At 50.0% G+C, this 20342-nt stretch overlaps 1 protein-coding gene across 2 annotated transcripts in view; it reads left to right on the top strand.

Annotated features, from left to right (window-relative positions):
- The window catches only part of LOC142584685 (medium-chain acyl-CoA ligase ACSF2, mitochondrial-like), a 390428-nt gene that overhangs the window by 166519 nt on the left and 203567 nt on the right, over window positions 1-20342 (top strand). For both annotated transcript variants that reach the window (XM_075694872.1, XM_075694874.1), the window contains 2 exons: window positions 3532-3640; window positions 14521-14616. In XM_075694872.1, the coding sequence (XP_075550987.1) occupies window positions 3532-3640; window positions 14521-14616 (205 nt within the window). The remainder of the gene's footprint in view (window positions 1-3531; window positions 3641-14520; window positions 14617-20342) is intronic.

Genomic DNA, 20342 nt, shown 5'->3' on the forward strand with positions numbered 1-20342 from the left:
GTAATGTTTTCAACCATGGTTTTACAACATTTGGTGCGTCTTCATGGACTCCTTACCTGTCTTGAAAACGCTGGCCCGCAGCTTAACACAAAAAAAATAAAGTTTTGCCAGCAAGACTATCAAAGTTCTTGGCCACTTAGCAAAGAAGGCGTTCGACCCAGACTATGAGATGCTTGCTACCGTCTTCGAATTGCGCCCTCCGCTGCGGGAAAAAGACCTGCGCAGTTTTCTCGGAGTTGCTTCTTACTTCCGGCGCTTCATACCCAACTTCGCTGCGGTTGCGTCCCCGGTCCATCAACTCCTCGCCAGTAATGCGCCCTTCGCTTGGTCCGCCGAATCTGAACATGCTTTCCTGGCTTTGAAACACGCCTTAACGTCGGACCCAGTACTGTGCCACTTCAATCCGACCGCGCCCATGATCCTCCACACTGACGTTTGCAGTCCTGGTCTCGGAGCCATTCTAGTTTAACGTGACAACACCTTCCGCGAACGAGTAATTGCTTACGCAAGCCGTACACTAACCACTGCAGAGAAGAATTACACCATAGCCGAGCAGGAGTGCCTTCCTGTTGTTTGGGCAGTGCAAAATGTTGCACATATTTTCACGGTCGCCATTTTACAGTCGTTAGCGGCCATAACAGCTGGCTTTCATCACTAACGAATTTATTGGGTCGCTTTGGTCGCTCGATGCTTCCCCTTCAGGAGTACGATTTCGATGTCACCTACAGGGCTGGAAATAAGCATCCAGACGCTGATGCTCTATCTCCCTGTCCTCTGCCGAGTCTCAACGATTCACCATCACCTCTCTGTACTAGCATACTTTCCGAGTCCTCTTCATCGCATTTACCCATCACTACCCTCGATTGGCTAAGACCCGACAGCCCATCTGTCCTTGTGTCTCACCAACGTATCGACCCGTACTGCCGAACTATGCTCAAACGCACGGAAGGTTATTCGTCAACTCCGAACCCCCGACTTCGTCTACAACTGAATCAATGCAAGCTGGACAATGGAGCTCTAGATAGCTACATATATCACGTCGATGGCAACACATGGGTTCCGGTCATACCACGTTCTCTGCAATGTCACGTGCTCAAAGACTTTCACGATCATCCAACGGCCGGTCGTCTAGGCTACTATAAGATTTACAACAGAATACGAAGTCGCTGCTTCTGGCCTGGCCTATCTTCAACCGTTGCGAAGCACGTTGCATACTGCATTCGTTGTAAAAGCCGTTGTACAACCTCTGCATTGTAGCGCTTCGCATTTCGAAGTCTTAAGAGCAGACTTGTACGGTTCTCTTCCCACGACCTCCAATGGCAATTGTTGGATTGTAACAGCCGTAGACCATCTAACGCACTACGTGGAGACAGCATCTTTACCATCGCAGACTGCTGCTGAAGTCGCCGATTTCTTTCTACACAACACTTTCTTACGCCATTGTGTTCCGCGCGTTCTTCTCTGTGATCACAGCAGAGTCTTCCTCTTTTCTATTCTTACCGAAGTTGTGCGCGCCTCTAACCCAATTCAGAAGACGACTTCCAGTTACCATCAGCAGACTAATGGCTTGACAGAGCGTTTTCATCGTATGCTCTCCGACATGATTGCGATGTACATTCGCCCAGACGACACGAACTGGGATGCAATCCTGCCCTTCGTGACGTTCGCCTATAACACGGCTACGCAACGTACCACCGACTTTGCGCCTTTTTTCATCGTATTAGGCCGTTCACCAAGTTTCGTTCTTGATCTATCGTCTCTTTCGGCTTCTGTACCTCCAGCAGCTCCTTTCTTGGAACAGTTTCTGTGTCGCTTCATGGACTGGCGTTACCTCGCAAGCCTTAACACCGGCATCTTCCACGACGCTCGCAAGTTTCGTTACGACTCGACCCACCGCGCTGTGACTTTTTCTCCTGGCCACAAAGTTCTTGTCTGGACTCCTGTGTGCGTTCCTGGCTTATGCGAAAAATTTCTCACGCATTTTATTGGAGCTTACACGGTCATTGCGGAGACATCACGTGTCAATTAGCGCGTCTGACCCCTTACAACGCCGCCCGATTACCCTAGCCGTGGGACCGAGATAGTGCATGTCTCTCGCCTAAAACCAGATACTCGACGCATTTCGTAATACTTCCGCGCGGCCAGGCGGCCGCTTCCACAGCAACAGGGAATTAGTGTGAGCGCAACACATGCCTGACGTTTACCTTGATCGTCTCCACATATAATGGTCCATTGTGGATGTTCTTTGTCTGTATGTATCATCACGAGCAGCACAGCTTGATCGTCGTGGTAGTAGCCCGAGCTCGGCTGGAATAACGCAGTTCCTTACTAGTGACTTCCACACAAGGCTATATTTAGCGTCAATATACTTATCGCGTACATTTCTGCCTTCCTTGCCAGTTATCGCCACCACACTGACACGTTTAGAGCCATGGTGCTTTTATCCACTGGTCAATGATCTAAAGAGAGAGAGAATTTGACAAAAATCCACAAAAATATAAGAATATAAATACTGGAGGAGATGATCACAAAGTTTGAGCGTTAGGCCAGTCGGGTGCTATTGTATCGATGTTTCTCAGCACATTAAACACGGACGAGTGAATAGACATACACAGCACTGAGCTAACAACTAAGGCGGTTCTGTTGTATTTAGCGCACGTGTAAACGCGCTTTGCACCAGGAATATATAAAATGGCACGAGAAGAAAAGCACAAAAAATGAAATTTTCAGAAAGGCATCCTGCCACATGCATGATTTATTTCACGATTGAAAATAGCACTCCTTTTTGACAGCGGCAGCAAAGCCACACAGACGCATCTATACCTGCGCCAAGGAAAATAGTTTTCATTGTTAGGTGAACTTAGTACGAGTTTGGTCTGTTTTCAGTGTCTTACTTGCTGGGAACCATCGATGGATGTCACGCTTAATCACATTACAGGAGCATCCTTTTTATACAGAGGTGCCGCTAAAAGCGAGACATTCAGAACCGGACCGACAAGGACCGACTGCGCTGACTAATTCAGCTGGCGTATTCGTAGATGTTGGCGCATTTTACTTCACGATTGGAGTGCGCGACATGACATAAGAACAGTTGATAATACCGAACAAAAATAGTGAGACTTATCCAGAGAATATGCCACATTTGCTTTGGAACGGGGTGGACACGGCAGAATAAATACCTTCTGCTGAAACTAAGCCTTAATGAGCAGTCAGCTACTTCTATAATAATCTAAACCAAGCTTCGTGATGGCATAACATTCGACGGTCTGCCAACGGGCTGCGGCATTCTCAGAAGCCTTGGCTGTGTGCACTTTTCAGACTCACATGTTCACTGTAATTGCAAGAAATTATATGTACTTATAAGATTAATTGCAAGCTGTCGGACTCCTCACCGTAAGGTACATTTAATTTTGGCTGCAGTAATTATAAAGATAAACTAACCGACCTTGATGTGCGCAGAATGCGGAAGTATTACTTCATTCCTGTGTATGGCTTGTTTAGTTTACAGATAATTTTTTATGACCTGTCCAGGGGCGTGATCTGTTTCTCGGAGCTGCTTTCTTTGGGCCAGGGCCGAACATGGCGGCTGAGAAGCGTTAGTCCAGACCTCCACTCGGTGGCCTGTATGCTCCACTCTTCGGTGAGTAATGATCCGTTGGCGTAAGACTTCATCATCATCATCATCATCATCATCATCATCATCAGCAGCAGCAGCAGCAGCAGCAGCAGCAGCAGCAGCAGCAGCAGCAGCAGCAGCAGCAGCAGCAGCAGCAGCAGCAGCAGCAGCAGCAGCAGCAGCAGCAGCAGCAGCAGCAGCAGCAGCAGCAGCAGCAGCAGCAGCAGCAGCAGCAGCAGCAGCAGCAGCAGCAGCAGCAGCAGCAGCAGCAGCAGCAGCAGCAGCAGCAGCAGCAGCAGCAGCAGCAGCAGCAGCAGCAGCAGCAGCAGCAGCAGCAGCAGCAGCAGCAGCAGCAGCAGCAGCAGCAGCAGCAGCAGCAGCAGCAGCAGCAGCAGCAGCAGCAGCAGCAGCAGCAGCAGCAGCAGCAGCAGCAGCAGCAGCAGCAGCAGCAGCAGCAGCAGCAGCAGCAGCAGCAGCAGCAGCAGCAGCAGCAGCAGCAGCAGCAGCAGCAGCAGCAGCAGCAGCAGCAGCAGCAGCAGCAGCAGCAGCAGCAGCAGCAGCAGCAGCAGCAGCAGCAGCAGCAGCAGCAGCAGCAGCAGCAGCAGCAGCAGCAGCAGCAGCAGCAGCAGCAGCAGCAGCAGCAGCAGCAGCAGCAGCAGCAGCAGCAGCAGCAGCAGCAGCAGCAGCAGCAGCAGCAGCAGCAGCAGCAGCAGCAGCAGCAGCAGCAGCAGCAGCAGCAGCAGCAGCAGCAGCAGCAGCAGCAGCAGCAGCAGCAGCAGCAGCAGCAGCAGCAGCAGCAGCAGCAGCAGCAGCAGCAGCAGCAGCAGCAGCAGCAGCAGCAGCAGCAGCAGCAGCAGCAGCAGCAGCAGCAGCAGCAGCAGCAGCAGCAGCAGCAGCAGCAGCAGCAGCAGCAGCAGCAGCAGCAGCAGCAGCAGCAGCAGCAGCAGCAGCAGCAGCAGCAGCAGCAGCAGCAGCAGCAGCAGCAGCAGCAGCAGCAGCAGCAGCAGCAGCAGCAGCAGCAGCAGCAGCAGCAGCAGCAGCAGCAGCAGCAGCAGCAGCAGCAGCAGCAGCAGCAGCAGCAGCAGCAGCAGCAGCAGCAGCAGCAGCAGCAGCAGCAGCAGCAGCAGCAGCAGCAGCAGCAGCAGCAGCAGCAGCAGCAGCAGCAGCAGCAGCAGCAGCAGCAGCAGCAGCAGCAGCAGCAGCAGCAGCAGCAGCAGCAGCAGCAGCAGCAGCAGCAGCAGCAGCAGCAGCAGCAGCAGCAGCAGCAGCAGCAGCAGCAGCAGCAGCAGCAGCAGCAGCAGCAGCAGCAGCAGCAGCAGCAGCAGCAGCAGCAGCAGCAGCAGCAGCAGCAGCAGCAGCAGCAGCAGCAGCAGCAGCAGCAGCAGCAGCAGCAGCAGCAGCAGCAGCAGCAGCAGCAGCAGCAGCAGCAGCAGCAGCAGCAGCAGCAGCAGCAGCAGCAGCAGCAGCAGCAGCAGCAGCAGCAGCAGCAGCAGCAGCAGCAGCAGCAGCAGCAGCAGCAGCAGCAGCAGCAGCAGCAGCAGCAGCAGCAGCAGCAGCAGCAGCAGCAGCAGCAGCAGCAGCAGCAGCAGCAGCAGCAGCAGCAGCAGCAGCAGCAGCAGCAGCAGCAGCAGCAGCAGCAGCAGCAGCAGCAGCAGCAGCAGCAGCAGCAGCAGCAGCAGCAGCAGCAGCAGCAGCAGCAGCAGCAGCAGCAGCAGCAGCAGCAGCAGCAGCAGCAGCAGCAGCAGCAGCAGCAGCAGCAGCAGCAGCAGCAGCAGCAGCAGCAGCAGCAGCAGCAGCAGCAGCAGCAGCAGCAGCAGCAGCAGCAGCAGCAGCAGCAGCAGCAGCAGCAGCAGCAGCAGCAGCAGCAGCAGCAGCAGCAGCAGCAGCAGCAGCAGCAGCAGCAGCAGCAGCAGCAGCAGCAGCAGCAGCAGCAGCAGCAGCAGCAGCAGCAGCAGCAGCAGCAGCAGCAGCAGCAGCAGCAGCAGCAGCAGCAGCAGCAGCAGCAGCAGCAGCAGCAGCAGCAGCAGCAGCAGCAGCAGCAGCAGCAGCAGCAGCAGCAGCAGCAGCAGCAGCAGCAGCAGCAGCAGCAGCAGCAGCAGCAGCAGCAGCAGCAGCAGCAGCAGCAGCAGCAGCAGCAGCAGCAGCAGCAGCAGCAGCAGCAGCAGCAGCAGCAGCAGCAGCAGCAGCAGCAGCAGCAGCAGCAGCAGCAGCAGCAGCAGCAGCAGCAGCAGCAGCAGCAGCAGCAGCAGCAGCAGCAGCAGCAGCAGCAGCAGCAGCAGCAGCAGCAGCAGCAGCAGCAGCAGCAGCAGCAGCAGCAGCAGCAGCAGCAGCAGCAGCAGCAGCAGCAGCAGCAGCAGCAGCAGCAGCAGCAGCAGCAGCAGCAGCAGCAGCAGCAGCAGCAGCAGCAGCAGCAGCAGCAGCAGCAGCAGCAGCAGCAGCAGCAGCAGCAGCAGCAGCAGCAGCAGCAGCAGCAGCAGCAGCAGCAGCAGCAGCAGCAGCAGCAGCAGCAGCAGCAGCAGCAGCAGCAGCAGCAGCAGCAGCAGCAGCAGCAGCAGCAGCAGCAGCAGCAGCAGCAGCAGCAGCAGCAGCAGCAGCAGCAGCAGCAGCAGCAGCAGCAGCAGCAGCAGCAGCAGCAGCAGCAGCAGCAGCAGCAGCAGCAGCAGCAGCAGCAGCAGCAGCAGCAGCAGCAGCAGCAGCAGCAGCAGCAGCAGCAGCAGCAGCAGCAGCAGCAGCAGCAGCAGCAGCAGCAGCAGCAGCAGCAGCAGCAGCAGCAGCAGCAGCAGCAGCAGCAGCAGCAGCAGCAGCAGCAGCAGCAGCAGCAGCAGCAGCAGCAGCAGCAGCAGCAGCAGCAGCAGCAGCAGCAGCAGCAGCAGCAGCAGCAGCAGCAGCAGCAGCAGCAGCAGCAGCAGCAGCAGCAGCAGCAGCAGCAGCAGCAGCAGCAGCAGCAGCAGCAGCAGCAGCAGCAGCAGCAGCAGCAGCAGCAGCAGCAGCAGCAGCAGCAGCAGCAGCAGCAGCAGCAGCAGCAGCAGCAGCAGCAGCAGCAGCAGCAGCAGCAGCAGCAGCAGCAGCAGCAGCAGCAGCAGCAGCAGCAGCAGCAGCAGCAGCAGCAAGCAGCAGCAGCAAGCAGCAGCAGCAAGCAGCAGCAGCAGCAGCAAGCAGCAGCAGCAGCAGCAGCTGCAGCAGCAGCAAGCAGCAGCAAGCAGCAGCAGCAGCAGCAAGCAGCAGCAGCAGCAGCAAGCAGCAGCAAGCAGCAGCAAGCAGCAGCAGCAAGCAGCAGCAGCAAGCAGCAAGCAGCAGCAGCAGCAGCAGCAGCAGCAGCATTATCATGATCCTATATTGAAGTCCACTTCCGTTGCCGAGCAAATGCCATTCCCTGCGATCTCCAATTACTCTTGCCCTCCGCTAGCTGATTAAAACTTGCTCCTGCGAATTGCCTCATTTCATCACCCCGTGTAGATTTTTTTGCCGTCCTAGGTTACAGTTTCCTCCCCTTGGTACCAATACTTTAGCTCTTTTAGGAGGACGTGATGGCGGCCAATGAGCCCTGCTGTCATTCCGTACATTCACTTCGGAAGAAGGGCGAAGGCGGCGAGCGTTGTCGGCTTCCAGAACGGCGCGCGCCGAGATTGGTGCCTCGAGCGTGGGCTGCCAACCTTACTCTTCCTTCGCAGCCGGCACCGAGGCGCCAGTTCAGAGCGCCGGCCATAGCGTCCCCTCGTTGCTGCGTCGGCGGGCGCTGCACCCCCTCTAATGGACCACCGGTCATTTGCCCTACGCATTACATGGCCTGTCCAGCTGCATTTTTAAAAGTTAAACTAGAATAACAGCTTTTCCTGTTTGGCTCTGATCCCAAACCGCTTTGTTGCGGTCTCTTAACGTTACCCTGAACATTTTTCGTTCCAACGCTCTATTCGCGGTCTCTCACTTGTTCCCAACCTTCTCTGTTAAATTTCTGCCACATATGTGAGCACCAGTGGAATGCAATGATTTCACACTTTTCGACAACAGTGGCAAGCTCCCAGTAAGTATTGGGGAATACATGCCGCATGCACTCGAGCCCATTTTAATTGTGTGAATTTCTTTTTCATGATGAGGGCCCCTGTGAGTAACTCATCTAGATAAACCGACTTCGGTACAAACTCTTGAGGCTCTCTGGCGATCCTGAATTCTTGTTCCCTTGCCAGGTTATTGAACATTGTATTTGTCTTCTGCATCTTAATATTCGCGGTCACAGTTACACTTTGTTAGTTAAGGTCCTCAATCATTTGTTGTATTCCTTTTTTAGTGCTGCTGAACAGGACAATATCATCCGCAAACTGAAGCTTAATAAGATGTTCGTCGTTTATCTTCCCAACTACGCCGTCCCAGTCTGAAAGATTAAATACTCCTAAACATGCAGTGAATTACATTGGAGAGATTGTCTATCCTGGCCTGACCCATTATTTGATAGGTAACTTTCTACTTACCCTGTGAAGAACCAAAGTAGCGGGGATATCTTTCTAGATATTTCCCAAGATACTCACCCATTCCTCTTGTACTCTTTGATTGCGTATTGACCCTGTGACCCCTGGTATCTCCACTGAATCAAATGCCTTTTCATAATCTTCAATTATTAAGGGGGCAGACAGATGAAGATGCACACGTGGTAATAATGTTATAAACAGGGATAAGGTGCCTCAGAAAGGGTAGCCAGGGTGTCGATAGGAGGACTGATATTCGTCAAAGGCGGCCTCGTCATCTTCGGCGGGTTAGTTTTAACAGATTTTTTGAAAGCCATCAGAGAGGTTGATTGCATTGTACAGATTTCTTGATTAGGCGATTGATGACATAGATGTGGTCCATTTTCGAATACACCTTCCTCATGTAAGTACGTTGTCTTGGTGGATTCAAGTAAAGTGGCGCCCTGACTCGATTGTACGTTATCTTGGGCGATGCATTACACAATATTGAAAGCAAGCTAATGGGCCAATTATTTTTCATTTCCTCTGTCTCCTGCCATAGTAATTAGCATGCTTTTGGCCTTCTTCCAGCTCTTTGATACACTCGAAGGCGTGAAGCATTGCCTATAAAGGGCCGCAAGCTTTTAAAGTAAATTGTGTCCTCCATCTCTGACTAAATCAACTGTTAATCCATCTTCTCCCGCGGCTTTTCCCCAGGTGATATCTTGCAAGGGCTTTATAATTTCAGCGCTAGTTACAGAAGGAGCCGCTGTATCCTGTTCATCAGTACTTGGAATGAAGGCAGCTGTTCTGCTCTCGTTACTGTACAAGTCAATATAGAATAATTCTCCTGCATTTATTACATCATCAAAATCGATGGTGAAATTAACCTGCTTATCTTTCATTGCATATAACTTGTCTTGTTCTACGCCAAGATTTCTTCTGCTTTCATGCTGCGGCAATTGTTTACTGCTTCCTCAATCTTTTCGATATTTTAATTTCAAATACCCCTTACATTCTTCCTGTCGATCAATTTTGACAATTCAGGCAATTCTATCTGATCTACTATGACATTTCCATTCTTATTAGTTTCGTTGTGAGATCCTTTGTTAATTGGGACTACTAGTTGCCTTACCTGGCACTTCAACTGCTGCTTCTCGAATAAGCCTACTTAGGGTTTAATCAATTACTTTTACGTTACCTTCATGTTTCTTTTGTAAAGCTCCATGTTTGCTTGCAAGCGCCATCCGGAATTCACCTGCTTTCATTGTTACTGCGTCTAGGTTGCAGACTTAATTCGGTCAGGGCTGGCGCGCGCCCATGCTCAGAGCGCTTGAATGAATTAAGGTATTTAAAATAAAATTTTGCCTCGGAGTGCTAACACTGCAGGTTAAAAGTAATATAAAATACTTCTTGACCCAGTCTTTACTCCAATACTACGACAGTGAAGTAGACCGGCAGAATTATGATTTATAATAGAGTGACAATATCCGCAGTACCGCAGACGAAGCGAAACAATAATATGTGCGATAGAAATTGGCATTGCGGTTACATGCCGCCATTGGCACGCAAGATACACTGAACTCACTCAAGCTCACTCTGTAAATGTATAGCTCATGGCTGACTCAGATGCAGACAAATCATAATCAAGCTCTACCGGTCTCGCTGCTTATCACGGACAGACTCGCCGAGATCAGGCATTGGTTTGTTCTTCAGAATCAAACTAATATCCAGCACTACAAGTTTCTCCTTGTGTAAGTCCTCCCTTCAGTAGCGAGAGTGAAGCAGTAACATGACTCAATGAGTAAGACTTTTTAAATTTGGCTACAGCATAGTACTTCTTCTAACACTCACTTTTAATGTAACTTGTATGGTTTCACTCACAGAGGGTGATGTCCATGCGAAATGTCCATTCTTCTTTTCTGTAGGCATTCCTGTGCAGCATTTCCTGTGTAGCACTGGCAAAGCCGGGCAATTTCTTATTGTGCGCCTCGTAGGAACTTCGACATTCCGTAACCAGCGCACCTCTTGCGTCATATTTCCAATAGTTCAAGTGCAAAACTTCGTTAGAAAAGACTCATTTTCTTCCGGCATCCTCACCAAACAGCGCGAGAAATCTCACCGACGGATTATATCACGAAGAATTCCACCATGCGTAAGCCCAGCATCGCCGTGATTCGCCTAATGCTGGTAGCCAGCATTGCCTTTTGCTTTGCTAGATGAGTGCCTCTGAACAGCGGCACACACTCAGTGCCACATATCCATTAAACCAATTTCATCCGGAGGTTGGTTTTGAACCCCATTCCATCACTACAGCAGCCCGATTCGCTACCCAGTTGACTATGAAATACCTTATCCCAGTGATCCAAGCTAACACGCAAACGGTCAAAGAAATATATATCTTTATATAGGGGGTTTCTTCAAAGTTCAGCACGCAGGACCCGACGTAACATACACAGGAAAAAGATGACAAACTTTTTGGAATACTTAGTTACTAAACGTTTCGCCTGGTGGACCACTGTACTCTGACGAAAGCTGGTCCACCAGCCGAAAACGTTTAGTTTAGGAAAACGTTCAGCAAACCTAACCTAACCCTTCTGCCACCCCCTGCAACGCTTCCCTTCCCTTGGAATCCAGTGCGTAACCTTTAATGACCATCGCTTATCTTCCCTCCTCATTACATGTCCTGCCCATGCCCCCCCCCATTTCTTTTTCTTGATTTCAACTAAGATATCATTAACTCGCGTTTGTTCCCCTTACCCAATCTGCTCTTTTCATATCCGTTAACGTTACACCCATCATTCTTCTTTCCATAGCTCGTTGCGTCGTCCTCAATTTAAGTAGAACCCTTTTCGTAAGCCTCCAGGTTTCTGCGGCGTAGGTGAGTACTGGTAAGACACTGCTGTGATACATTTTCTCTTGAGGGATAATTACAACCTGCTGTTCATGATCTGAGAATGCCTGCCAAGCGCACCCCAGCCCATCATCATCAGCGAATCTGAAGTTACTAAGGTATTTTCTATTGACTCTTATCCCAAATTATTCCCAATGCAGGTCTCTGAATACCTTCTGTAAACACGCTCTGAACAGCATTGGAGAGATCGTATCTCCCTGCCTGACGCCTTTCTTTATTGGAATTTTGTTGCTTTTTTGTTGAAGAGTACGGTGGCTATGGAGCCGCTATAGATACCTATAGCTATACATACGGCTCGTCTACACCCTCATTCCGTAATGCCTCCATGACTGCTGAGGTTTCCACAGAATGAAGCGCTTTCTCGTAATCAATGAAAGCTATATATAAGGGTTGGTTATATTCCGCCCATTTCTCTATCACCTGATTGATACTGTGAATATGATTTGTTGTAGAGTAGCCTTTACGGAATCCTGCCGCACCCTTTGCTTGACAGAAGTCTAAAGCGTTCCTGATTCTATTTGGGATTACCTTAGTAAACCGTTTATAGGAAACTGATAGTATACTGATCGGTCTATAATTTCTCAAGTCTTTGGCGTCCCCTTTCTTATGGATTAGGATTATGTTAGCGTTCTTCCAAGATTCTGGTACGCTCGAGGTCATGAGACATGTGTATACAGGGGGGCCAGTCTCTCTAGAACAATCTGCCCACCATCCTTCCACAAATCTGCTGTTATCTGATCCTCCCCAGCTGCCTTCCCCCTTTGTATAGCTCCCAAGGCTATCTTTACTTCTTCCGGCGTTACCTGTGGGATTTCGAATTCCTCTAGACTATTCTCTCTTCCATTATCGTCGTGGGTGCCACTGGTACTGTATAAATCTCTATATAACTCCTCAGCCACTTAAACTATCTCATCCACATTAGTAATGTTATTGTCGGCTTTGTCTCATAACGCATGCATCTGATTCTTGCCAATTCCTAGTTTCTACTTCACTGCTTCTAGGCTTCCTCCGTTCTTGAGAGCATGTTCAATTCTATTCATATTATACTTCCTTATGTCAGCTGCCTTACGCTTGTTGATTAACTTCGAAAGTTCTGCCAGTTCTATTCTAGCTGTAGGGTTAGAGGCTTTCATACATTCGCGTTTCTTGATCAGATCTTTCGTATCCTGCGATAGCTTACTCGCATCCTGTCCAATGGAGTTACCAGCGACTTCTATTGCACACTCCTTAATGATGCCCATAAGGTTGTCGTTCACATCTTCAGCACTAAGGTCCTCTTCCTGAGTTAAAGCCGAATACTTGTTCTGTAGCTTGATCTGGAATTCCTCTATTTTCCCTCTTACCGCTAACTCATTGATCGGCTTCTTATGTACCAGTTTCTTCCGTTCGCTGCTCAAGTCTAGGCTTGAGCAGCGAAATGGTCACTGCAGCGCACCTTGCCGAGCACGCCCACATCTTTTATGATGCCAGAGTTAGCGCAGAGTTTAAGGCCTATTTCATTTCTACTCTACCCATTCGGGCTCCTATCCGCATATTTATTTGTTCGGAAAGCTCAACTAATAAGTCTCCTCTGCTATTCCTAGAGCCTATGCCATATTCCCCCACTGCCTTGTCTCCAGCCTGCTTCTTGTCTACTTTGGCATTGGAGTCGCCCATCAGTATAGTGTATTTTATTTTCACTCTACCCATCGCCGATTCCACGTCTTCATAGAAGCTTTCGACTTCCTGGTCATCATGACTGGATGTAGGGGCGTAGACCTCTACAACCTTCATTTTGTAGCTCTTATTAAGTTTCACAACAAGACCTGCCACCCTCTCGTTAATGCTATAGAATACCTGTATGTTGTATGTTACCAGCTATATTCTTATTAATCAGGAATCCGGCTCCTAGTTCTAGTCTCTCCGCTAAGCCCCGGTAGCACAGGACGTGCCCGCTTTTCAGCACTGTATATACTTCCTTTGGCCTCCTAACTTCACTGAGCCCTATTATATCCCATTTACTGCCATCTAATTCGTCCAATAGCACTGCTCGACACGCCTCACTAGATAACGTTCTAGCGTTAAACGTTGCCAGGTTCATATTCCAATGGCGGCCTGTCCGGCCTTAAATGTAATCGCATTCACATTGTGACATACCCGATTATATCCTAAACCAGTACTTAATTACTAGAATAATAAGGCAAAGTAACTACAAAAGGTATTAAAATTTGTCGCGCCACGATGTGTCAGTGCCTTGAAATGTAATGTAGCGCTGCAAGTCATGTGCCGTCAGTCTATCCTATTTGCTCAGTGAAGGTGTTACTCGCAAAAAAATTTAGTATGTTTTATCTCAGCCGCGAAATGTCGTTCCTCAAGTTTTTAATATATTATTTGTAATCGCTTTGCTTCCGTCAGCGTGGCATTTCTGACGTCTAATATAGCAATAAGCCGTCAGTTTGTCAGAATGCCGATTAAAAACTGTTATGTTCATAGGCTCTATTTGAGAAGTGCTCATATTAACAGTATTTCTGTAACTAACACTGTAACTAACACTGTAACTAATAACTAAACTTTTCTCTTCCAGTTCTGAAGTCAGGCCTCCGCGATTGGTGAAAAACTTTTTTGGACCAACCCTACTTCCCCTGCCTGTCATGCGATGTCAGGAAAACCGCGACAGCTGCCAATCTGATATGTCGTGTGTTCACTGATTATGCATGATTGAACCCGAACAAAAGAGAAGCAGTTATTTTTCATTCGACACCTTTTCGCCATTAGCCCTCTGCTATTGATCAAAACATTTCGAGCGGCAGCGACGTCACAAAACCGCGAAATCTCCCCGCGTAAAGGTGAGCTGTGCGCCTTAAAGATGCATTATTATGCCGAACAAAACTGTTTTTTTTTTCTGAATAGCCGCAGACTTCCCCGTTCAAAAAAAATAAAAAGATGGCTGCCGTCGATCGCTCAGGCACTGGCTACTCACACCTGCCGGAGAGCGTGGGTTTATTGGCGTATAATAAAGTGTTTTGCGTGGCCATGCAATGCTTTCGAGCAGTTTCGGCGCGTTTACGACCTCGCTCGGCCAACTCTTCCTTGCTGAGGGTTCGTTTTAGAGGCATTCTTAACCTCCGGATGCACGCCAGGGCGATTTTCGACCAGCCACCGCAAACCAACTAAGGGAAAGTGGACCAATCGCAGACGCGGAACGCCCCTCTTCGTACAGTTATCTATTTTCAATGCGCTGGCTTGGCCCCATCGGAACCCTGTCCACTTGAGCGTGCTCCTCGCCTTCTGGTAGCCAATTACAAGCGAAAAACCACTCAGTGGTGGCTATGCTCCTTTCGAAAGCGAAGAGAAGTGACTTCCTATAAATTAAGAGAGCGCTTGAATGGCTTTAGGAGGCTGCGCTGCGGGTCACCGCCCGATTTTTGCGTCCGCCGTTGCGTAATTTATTCATCGGGAGGTTGGAATAAAAGCACATTGGAATAATTATACGTTATTGGACCCCTGGACCATGTAAACTACTTGGCACTATGAATGTGGTAGTCTTTGCATCGTCCTGTTTATATTTACAGGGGTCCACGGGCACGCCGAAGATCATTCCGTTGAGCCACTTCAACTTGGTGAACGCGGCTCATTTATTCCGCCACATGACAGGATTTGAAGCCGAGGTAAAGCACGTATTCTTTAATTTGCAGTAAACATGCGTGGATGACAATTATGCAGAACAAAGTGACTGGTTCATGTCCATCCGTCCTTCTGTCCGTCTGTCCGTCCGTCCGTCGGTCCGTCCGTCTGTCTGTCTGTCTGTCTGTCTGTCTGTCTGTCTGTCTGTCTGTCCGTCCATCCGTCCGTCCGTCCGTCCGTCCGTCCGTCCGTCCGTCCGTCCGTCCGTCCGTCCGTCCGAGAAAAACAAATCTCCACCCTCCTCAAAAGAACTAAAACCCACATGGTGAGTCTTCATCATCACTCATGATCATAAGGGTTCCTAAAGAAAGCTCATGATTCCACATAAATTCATATTAAAAATATGGTCACGGCTCGCGTTGTATGGGCCTCTTTTAGTATCGAAAGCCTGAAAGCCTTTCTGATATCAAGGAACGCTAGGTCAGTTTCACTGGTTGCATTTAATGCGACATCTATTGAATGATAGGTTATTGCAATCTGTGTAGCGGTGGAGAAATCATTTAGCAAACCATGTTGGAACCTTGAAATTAGCTAACTTGACGCCAGATAATATGTAGTAAATGGTTGGAGATATGCTTAGGCGCGTTATAAGATTCGAAGGGTAAGGATAACGTGGTAGTTTTCGGCCAACTATTGATATACCTTTTTATGAATTACCAACTACACGAAGAAAACAACAATTCTGTTGCCCACTGTTATATCAAAAGAAAGTAATAGTTAATTTCGATGTTGGAAAGCTGACATTGGGTATTTACATTGACTATAGTAAGGCATTTGATTGTGTAAATCATAACATACTGAAAAATAAACAGAACGGATACGGCATCCGTGATGTGGAGAACTCGTTGTTTCGATCCAATATGTCGTGGCAAGCGCAATGTGTCAGTATTGAAAACTACTGCTGTTCGTATCAATGAATTGATTCAGGAGTGCCACGGGGCCGTGTTCTAGGCCCGGTTTTATTTAATATATTGTCACGACGTCAAAAAAAAAAAAAAGAAAGAAACAGGACTCAGGATTGAGTTGATAGAAACAAAACCAGCTCTGTATTCAAAGACCGCAAAAGCCGACGCGCCAACATCTTACAAAAAGTGCGTGGTCGCTGCTCGTGTCCTTCAATTTATTTTCTTTTGTTGCTACCCTTAAATCGTGACATTAGCGCCTCCTACTAGAAAGCATCTTCCCGAGCTTTATCGTCACGGCAACAGGACCAGGACACGCTTGCGGTGCAGTGCATTCACTCGGACAAATAGGGCTTCATCCGGAACACGTGCACAACCTCCCGTAGATGCCGTCGACGCCATGAGCAATGAGGACTATCGGGAACAACCTCATAATTGACATCAGCGGGCCGCTGAAGAACATTACACGGCCCGAAGTAGCACCTTAGAAATTTCTCCGAAAGACCACGACGGTGAATGGGAGTCCAAACCCGAACTCTCTGTCCGCACTCGTAGGAGACTGGTCGGTGACGAAGATAATAGCGTTTCGAGTCGTAATCTTGCTGCCTATGAATTCGTATGCGAGCAAGTTGTCGCGCTTCTTCAGCATGCTGAGCGAAGTCTTGAGCATCAGTTTCGATGTCTTCGCATTCATGTATCAGCATCGAATCTAGTATAGCTGTGACTTCCCGACCATGTAGGAGACGGAACGGTATCATTCGTGTTGTCTCTTGCTGAGCCGTGTTGTATGCGAAGGTGACATACGGCAATATTTCATCCCAGTTCTTGTACTCCACATCCACGTACATGGAGAGCATATCCACGAGCGTATTATTCAGGCAATCTGTCTGTCCATTCGTTTGCGGATGATACGCCGTTATTCGGCGGTGAGCTGTTCCACAGTCTTAATACTGTGTCGATTAGCTCGCCTGTACATGCATTTCCCCGGTCAGTTAATACTATTGCTGGAGCGCCGCGCCTCAGTACGACATTCTCTATAAAAAATCGGGCAGCTTCACTTGCCGTGCTGCTATACAAAGCTTCGGTTTCGGCGTAGCGAGTGAGGTAGTCTGCGGCTATGATTATCCATCTGTGACCCGCAGCAGAAGTTGGGAATGAGCCTAAAAGATCCATTCCGACTCGAGCAAATGGTGTTTCGGGCAATTTAACAGAATGGAGGAAGTCTGCTGGTTTGACTTATGGCACTTTTCGCCGTTGGTATTCAAGGCATGTCCGTACGTATTGTTGAACGGTAGCCGTAAGCCTTGGCTAATAGTATTTTTGCCTCACCCACACAGCGTTCGTGTGTAGCCCAAATGACCGGATGTTGCTTCATCATGGTATGCCTGTAATACTTCACTACTGAGAGGTGTTGAGACGACGAGTAAGTAGGTGTTTCCGCTCGGAGAGAAGTTTGCCGTTTATAGGACGTCATTATGCAAGCAAAATAATGGTAGTCCTCTTGCAAAAAGTCTTGGGACAACGGAAGTGCGACTCTCCAAGAAACGAATAATGGGTTCCAATACCGGGTCGTGGCGTTGCTGCAGTGCGATTGTAGCTGTGTTGACAACTCCGACAAAGGCTGTATCGTCGTGATCTTCTGCATTGGCAGATTCGAATGGGGCGCGAGACAGGCAATCGGCATCCGTATGCCGCTTTTCTGATTTATACACAATAACCATGTCGAATTCTTGAAGCTTAAGGCTCCAGCGCGCGAATCATCCATTTGGATCTTTCAAGTTCATCAGCCAAAGGAGGGAGTGGTGGTCACTGGCGACATTAAAGAAGCGGTTGCACAAATACCGGCGAAATTTCATAACGGCCCACACCACCGCAAGGCACTCTTTTTCCGTGGTGGATTGATTCACTTCCGTATGGGAAAGGGTTCTGCTTGCATAAGCTTATACTCGTCCAGTGCTATCTTGCCATTGCCCGAGTACTGCTTCTAAGCAGACATTGCTGGCGTCGGTGTGAACCGCTGTCAGGGCGTTTTCGTCAATGTGTCCGAGGACTGGGGGCTTTGAAGGCGTTGCCGCAGCTTGTTGAACACTTGTTGCTGTTCTTTACCCCATAAGGATGCGACGTTTTCCCTGCTGAGGCGTGTCAACGGTGAGGCGATTTGGGACATATTCCGAATGAAGCGTTGGTAATAGGCGCACAGCCCTCAAAATCGTCTAACTACTTTTTTGTCAGATGGAGCTTGAGAATTTGCAATGGCAGCTATTTTGTCGGGGTCGTACACCTTTTTTGCTGACCACATTACCGAGGAAGAGAAGCTCTTCAAAGCCAAAGTGGCATTTTTATCGATTCAGCGTGAGACCGGCAGATCGGATGGCTTGAAAAATCGCCTGAAGTCACTCCAGGTGCTCGTCAAAACTTCCAGAAAGTACGATCACGTCGCCCAAGTAAACTAAACATGTTTGCCACTTGAGGCCTGAGAGAACTGTGTCCATTAGCCGCTGAAATGTTGCCGATGTGGAGCAAAAGCCGAAGGGAAGTACCTTAATTTCATAGAGACCGTCAGGTGTCACAAATGCAGTTTTTTTCTCGGTGTCTCTCGTCAACTTTCATTTGCCAGCACCCGCTCTTTAAATCTATCGACGCATGTCGCAGTTTATCGAGGGAATCATCTATACGAGGTAGCGGGTACACACCTTTCTTGGTGATCTGATTTAGCTTGCGGTAATCAAGACAGAAACGTAAGCTGCCATCCTTTCTTTTGACTAACGCCAGTGGCGACGCCCAAGGACTCTTCGACGGATGAATAACGTCGTCTTCAAGCATTCTTTTCACTTGACTTTCTAAGGCTTCGCGTTCCCGTGGGGCCACCCGATACGGGTTCTGCCGTTGGGGCCGGCTGTATCATCAGTGATAATTCGATGTTTTGTCAACGGCGTATTGACCAGCTCTCGATGTGGACAAAAGCTGTCTTGAAACTGGTGCACAAGGTCCACGAGGTTTTGTTTCTGCGCAGGCAGCCAGCTTGGGCCAGCATCGATAGATGGATCTGGAGGCACGGGAGGCAGGCTGGTGGAACCACCTTGCCCTACAGTCAAGCAATCTGTGACCTGACAGAACTATTCGACGTACGCGAGTGTGTGCGAGTGTCATGGCTAAAGTTCGTTACGAGAACTTCTGTGCGTCCACGGTTAATGCTGACGACGCTTCTTGCAATTGATACGCCATGGCTGAATAACAGCGCCGGAATTTCTTCGGTGACACCGTTTATGTCCCTCGGTATGTCGCATGTCACCGACAGAAGGTAGCTTAGGCGGGGTGGGATGGTCACGTCGTCATCGGCAACACGTAGAGGTGGACGTCGCTGCTCTGTAGAGAGTTCAACTGAACCTGGGCCAATGCTAAACGTGACCGACCTGTCCGCAATGTTTATAACGGCGCCCCATTCACGCAGAAAATCCAATCCCAAGTTCAGGTCTTTGCAGCACTCCGGCAAAACGAAAAAGTAGCAGCGAAGGCCGAGGTACCGATAATAATTCCAGCGGTAACTTTGCCACTGGGCGTCATCAGCTGGCCTCCCGCAGTTCTTATGTCTACGAAGTCTTGACTTTCTAAAGACAATTGCCGAGTTTTTGACTTATGATAGAGAAATCCGCGCCAGTATCTACCAGCGCTGTCACTGGCCGTCCGTCTATGTAAATGGCAAAATCGGCGCTAGTAATTTTCATTGGAGTCGGCAACGTCGTATCGTCCGGTCATGCGGATGGCGTTGCGGTGTTGTAGCATCTCGACGGGCGGCCACCTTCCCCTCAGCGGTCGCTGCTTTTAGTTTCCCCGAGGAGGACTAGGGGACCTGCGCCCGACTACGTCGGCGCAACTGCGGCGGTGTGGTGAAGTGCTCGGTGCGCGTGACGGAGATCGGGATCGACCACACGGTGGGGCGAATGGATGCGCTGGCGTGGATACGCTGGTGTCGCGTCGGTTGTCCCAACGGGCGCGAGGCAAGGTGGTTGCAAAGGTCTGGTATCCAAGGTCACGATACGTGCGAAAACGGTAAATATGGAATGCTTCCCCGCAATGGCTGCAAAGTAGACGTCGGTCGACGGAGCGCCACAAGTCAGTCTTGCGAACAAGCGGTCGACTAATGGATGGCCTTTGCGACCAAGTTGGAGTACTCGGCGAAGGGTAGCAGGACGGCGCTTCCACGGACGCATTAAGCTGCGGGGTCGGCAACGGCGGCGGTTGGTAGGGAGGGGTTAACGACTCGTTGTAAGGACGAGGCAAGGACCGCGAGCTGTGCGGCGCTGAGGTTAGATGACGGAAGGTCGACGCGTAGTTTATAGACGGCTGGTGTAGGAGCGATTCGGGCAAAGAACACCTCTTGCCTGATTTCCGGCCGTACAACCTCTGCGACAGAAGCCACCGCAGGATCTTGCGGATTCACCACAACGTTGCGAAGCTCCTCCCGAACGATCTCGCGGATGAGCTCACGCATGGGACACTCACTGTCGGCGGTCAGTGCAGACGCGCTGATCAAAGCGTTGCTGGGTCGGTCGTACTGGCGGCACCATTGTTGAAGTGCTTGCTCGGTCGTAGTAGCCTCCCTAGTGAACTCCACAACAGTTGTCGGCGGGTTGCGAAGAAGACCGGCGAACAGTTTATCCTTCACGCTTCGCATCAAATGTCGCATTTTCTTTGTTTCAGGCACCGCGGGGTCAGCTCGGTGAAAGAGGCGGTTCATGTCCTCCGCAAACATGACGACGCTATTCCGTTTTTGTATACGCGATTCGATGAGTTGCTGCGCCGAATCG

The sequence above is a fragment of the Dermacentor variabilis genome, chromosome 6 (assembly GCF_050947875.1).
Source record: "Dermacentor variabilis isolate Ectoservices chromosome 6, ASM5094787v1, whole genome shotgun sequence".
Lineage (NCBI taxonomy): Eukaryota > Metazoa > Arthropoda > Arachnida > Ixodida > Ixodidae > Dermacentor > Dermacentor variabilis.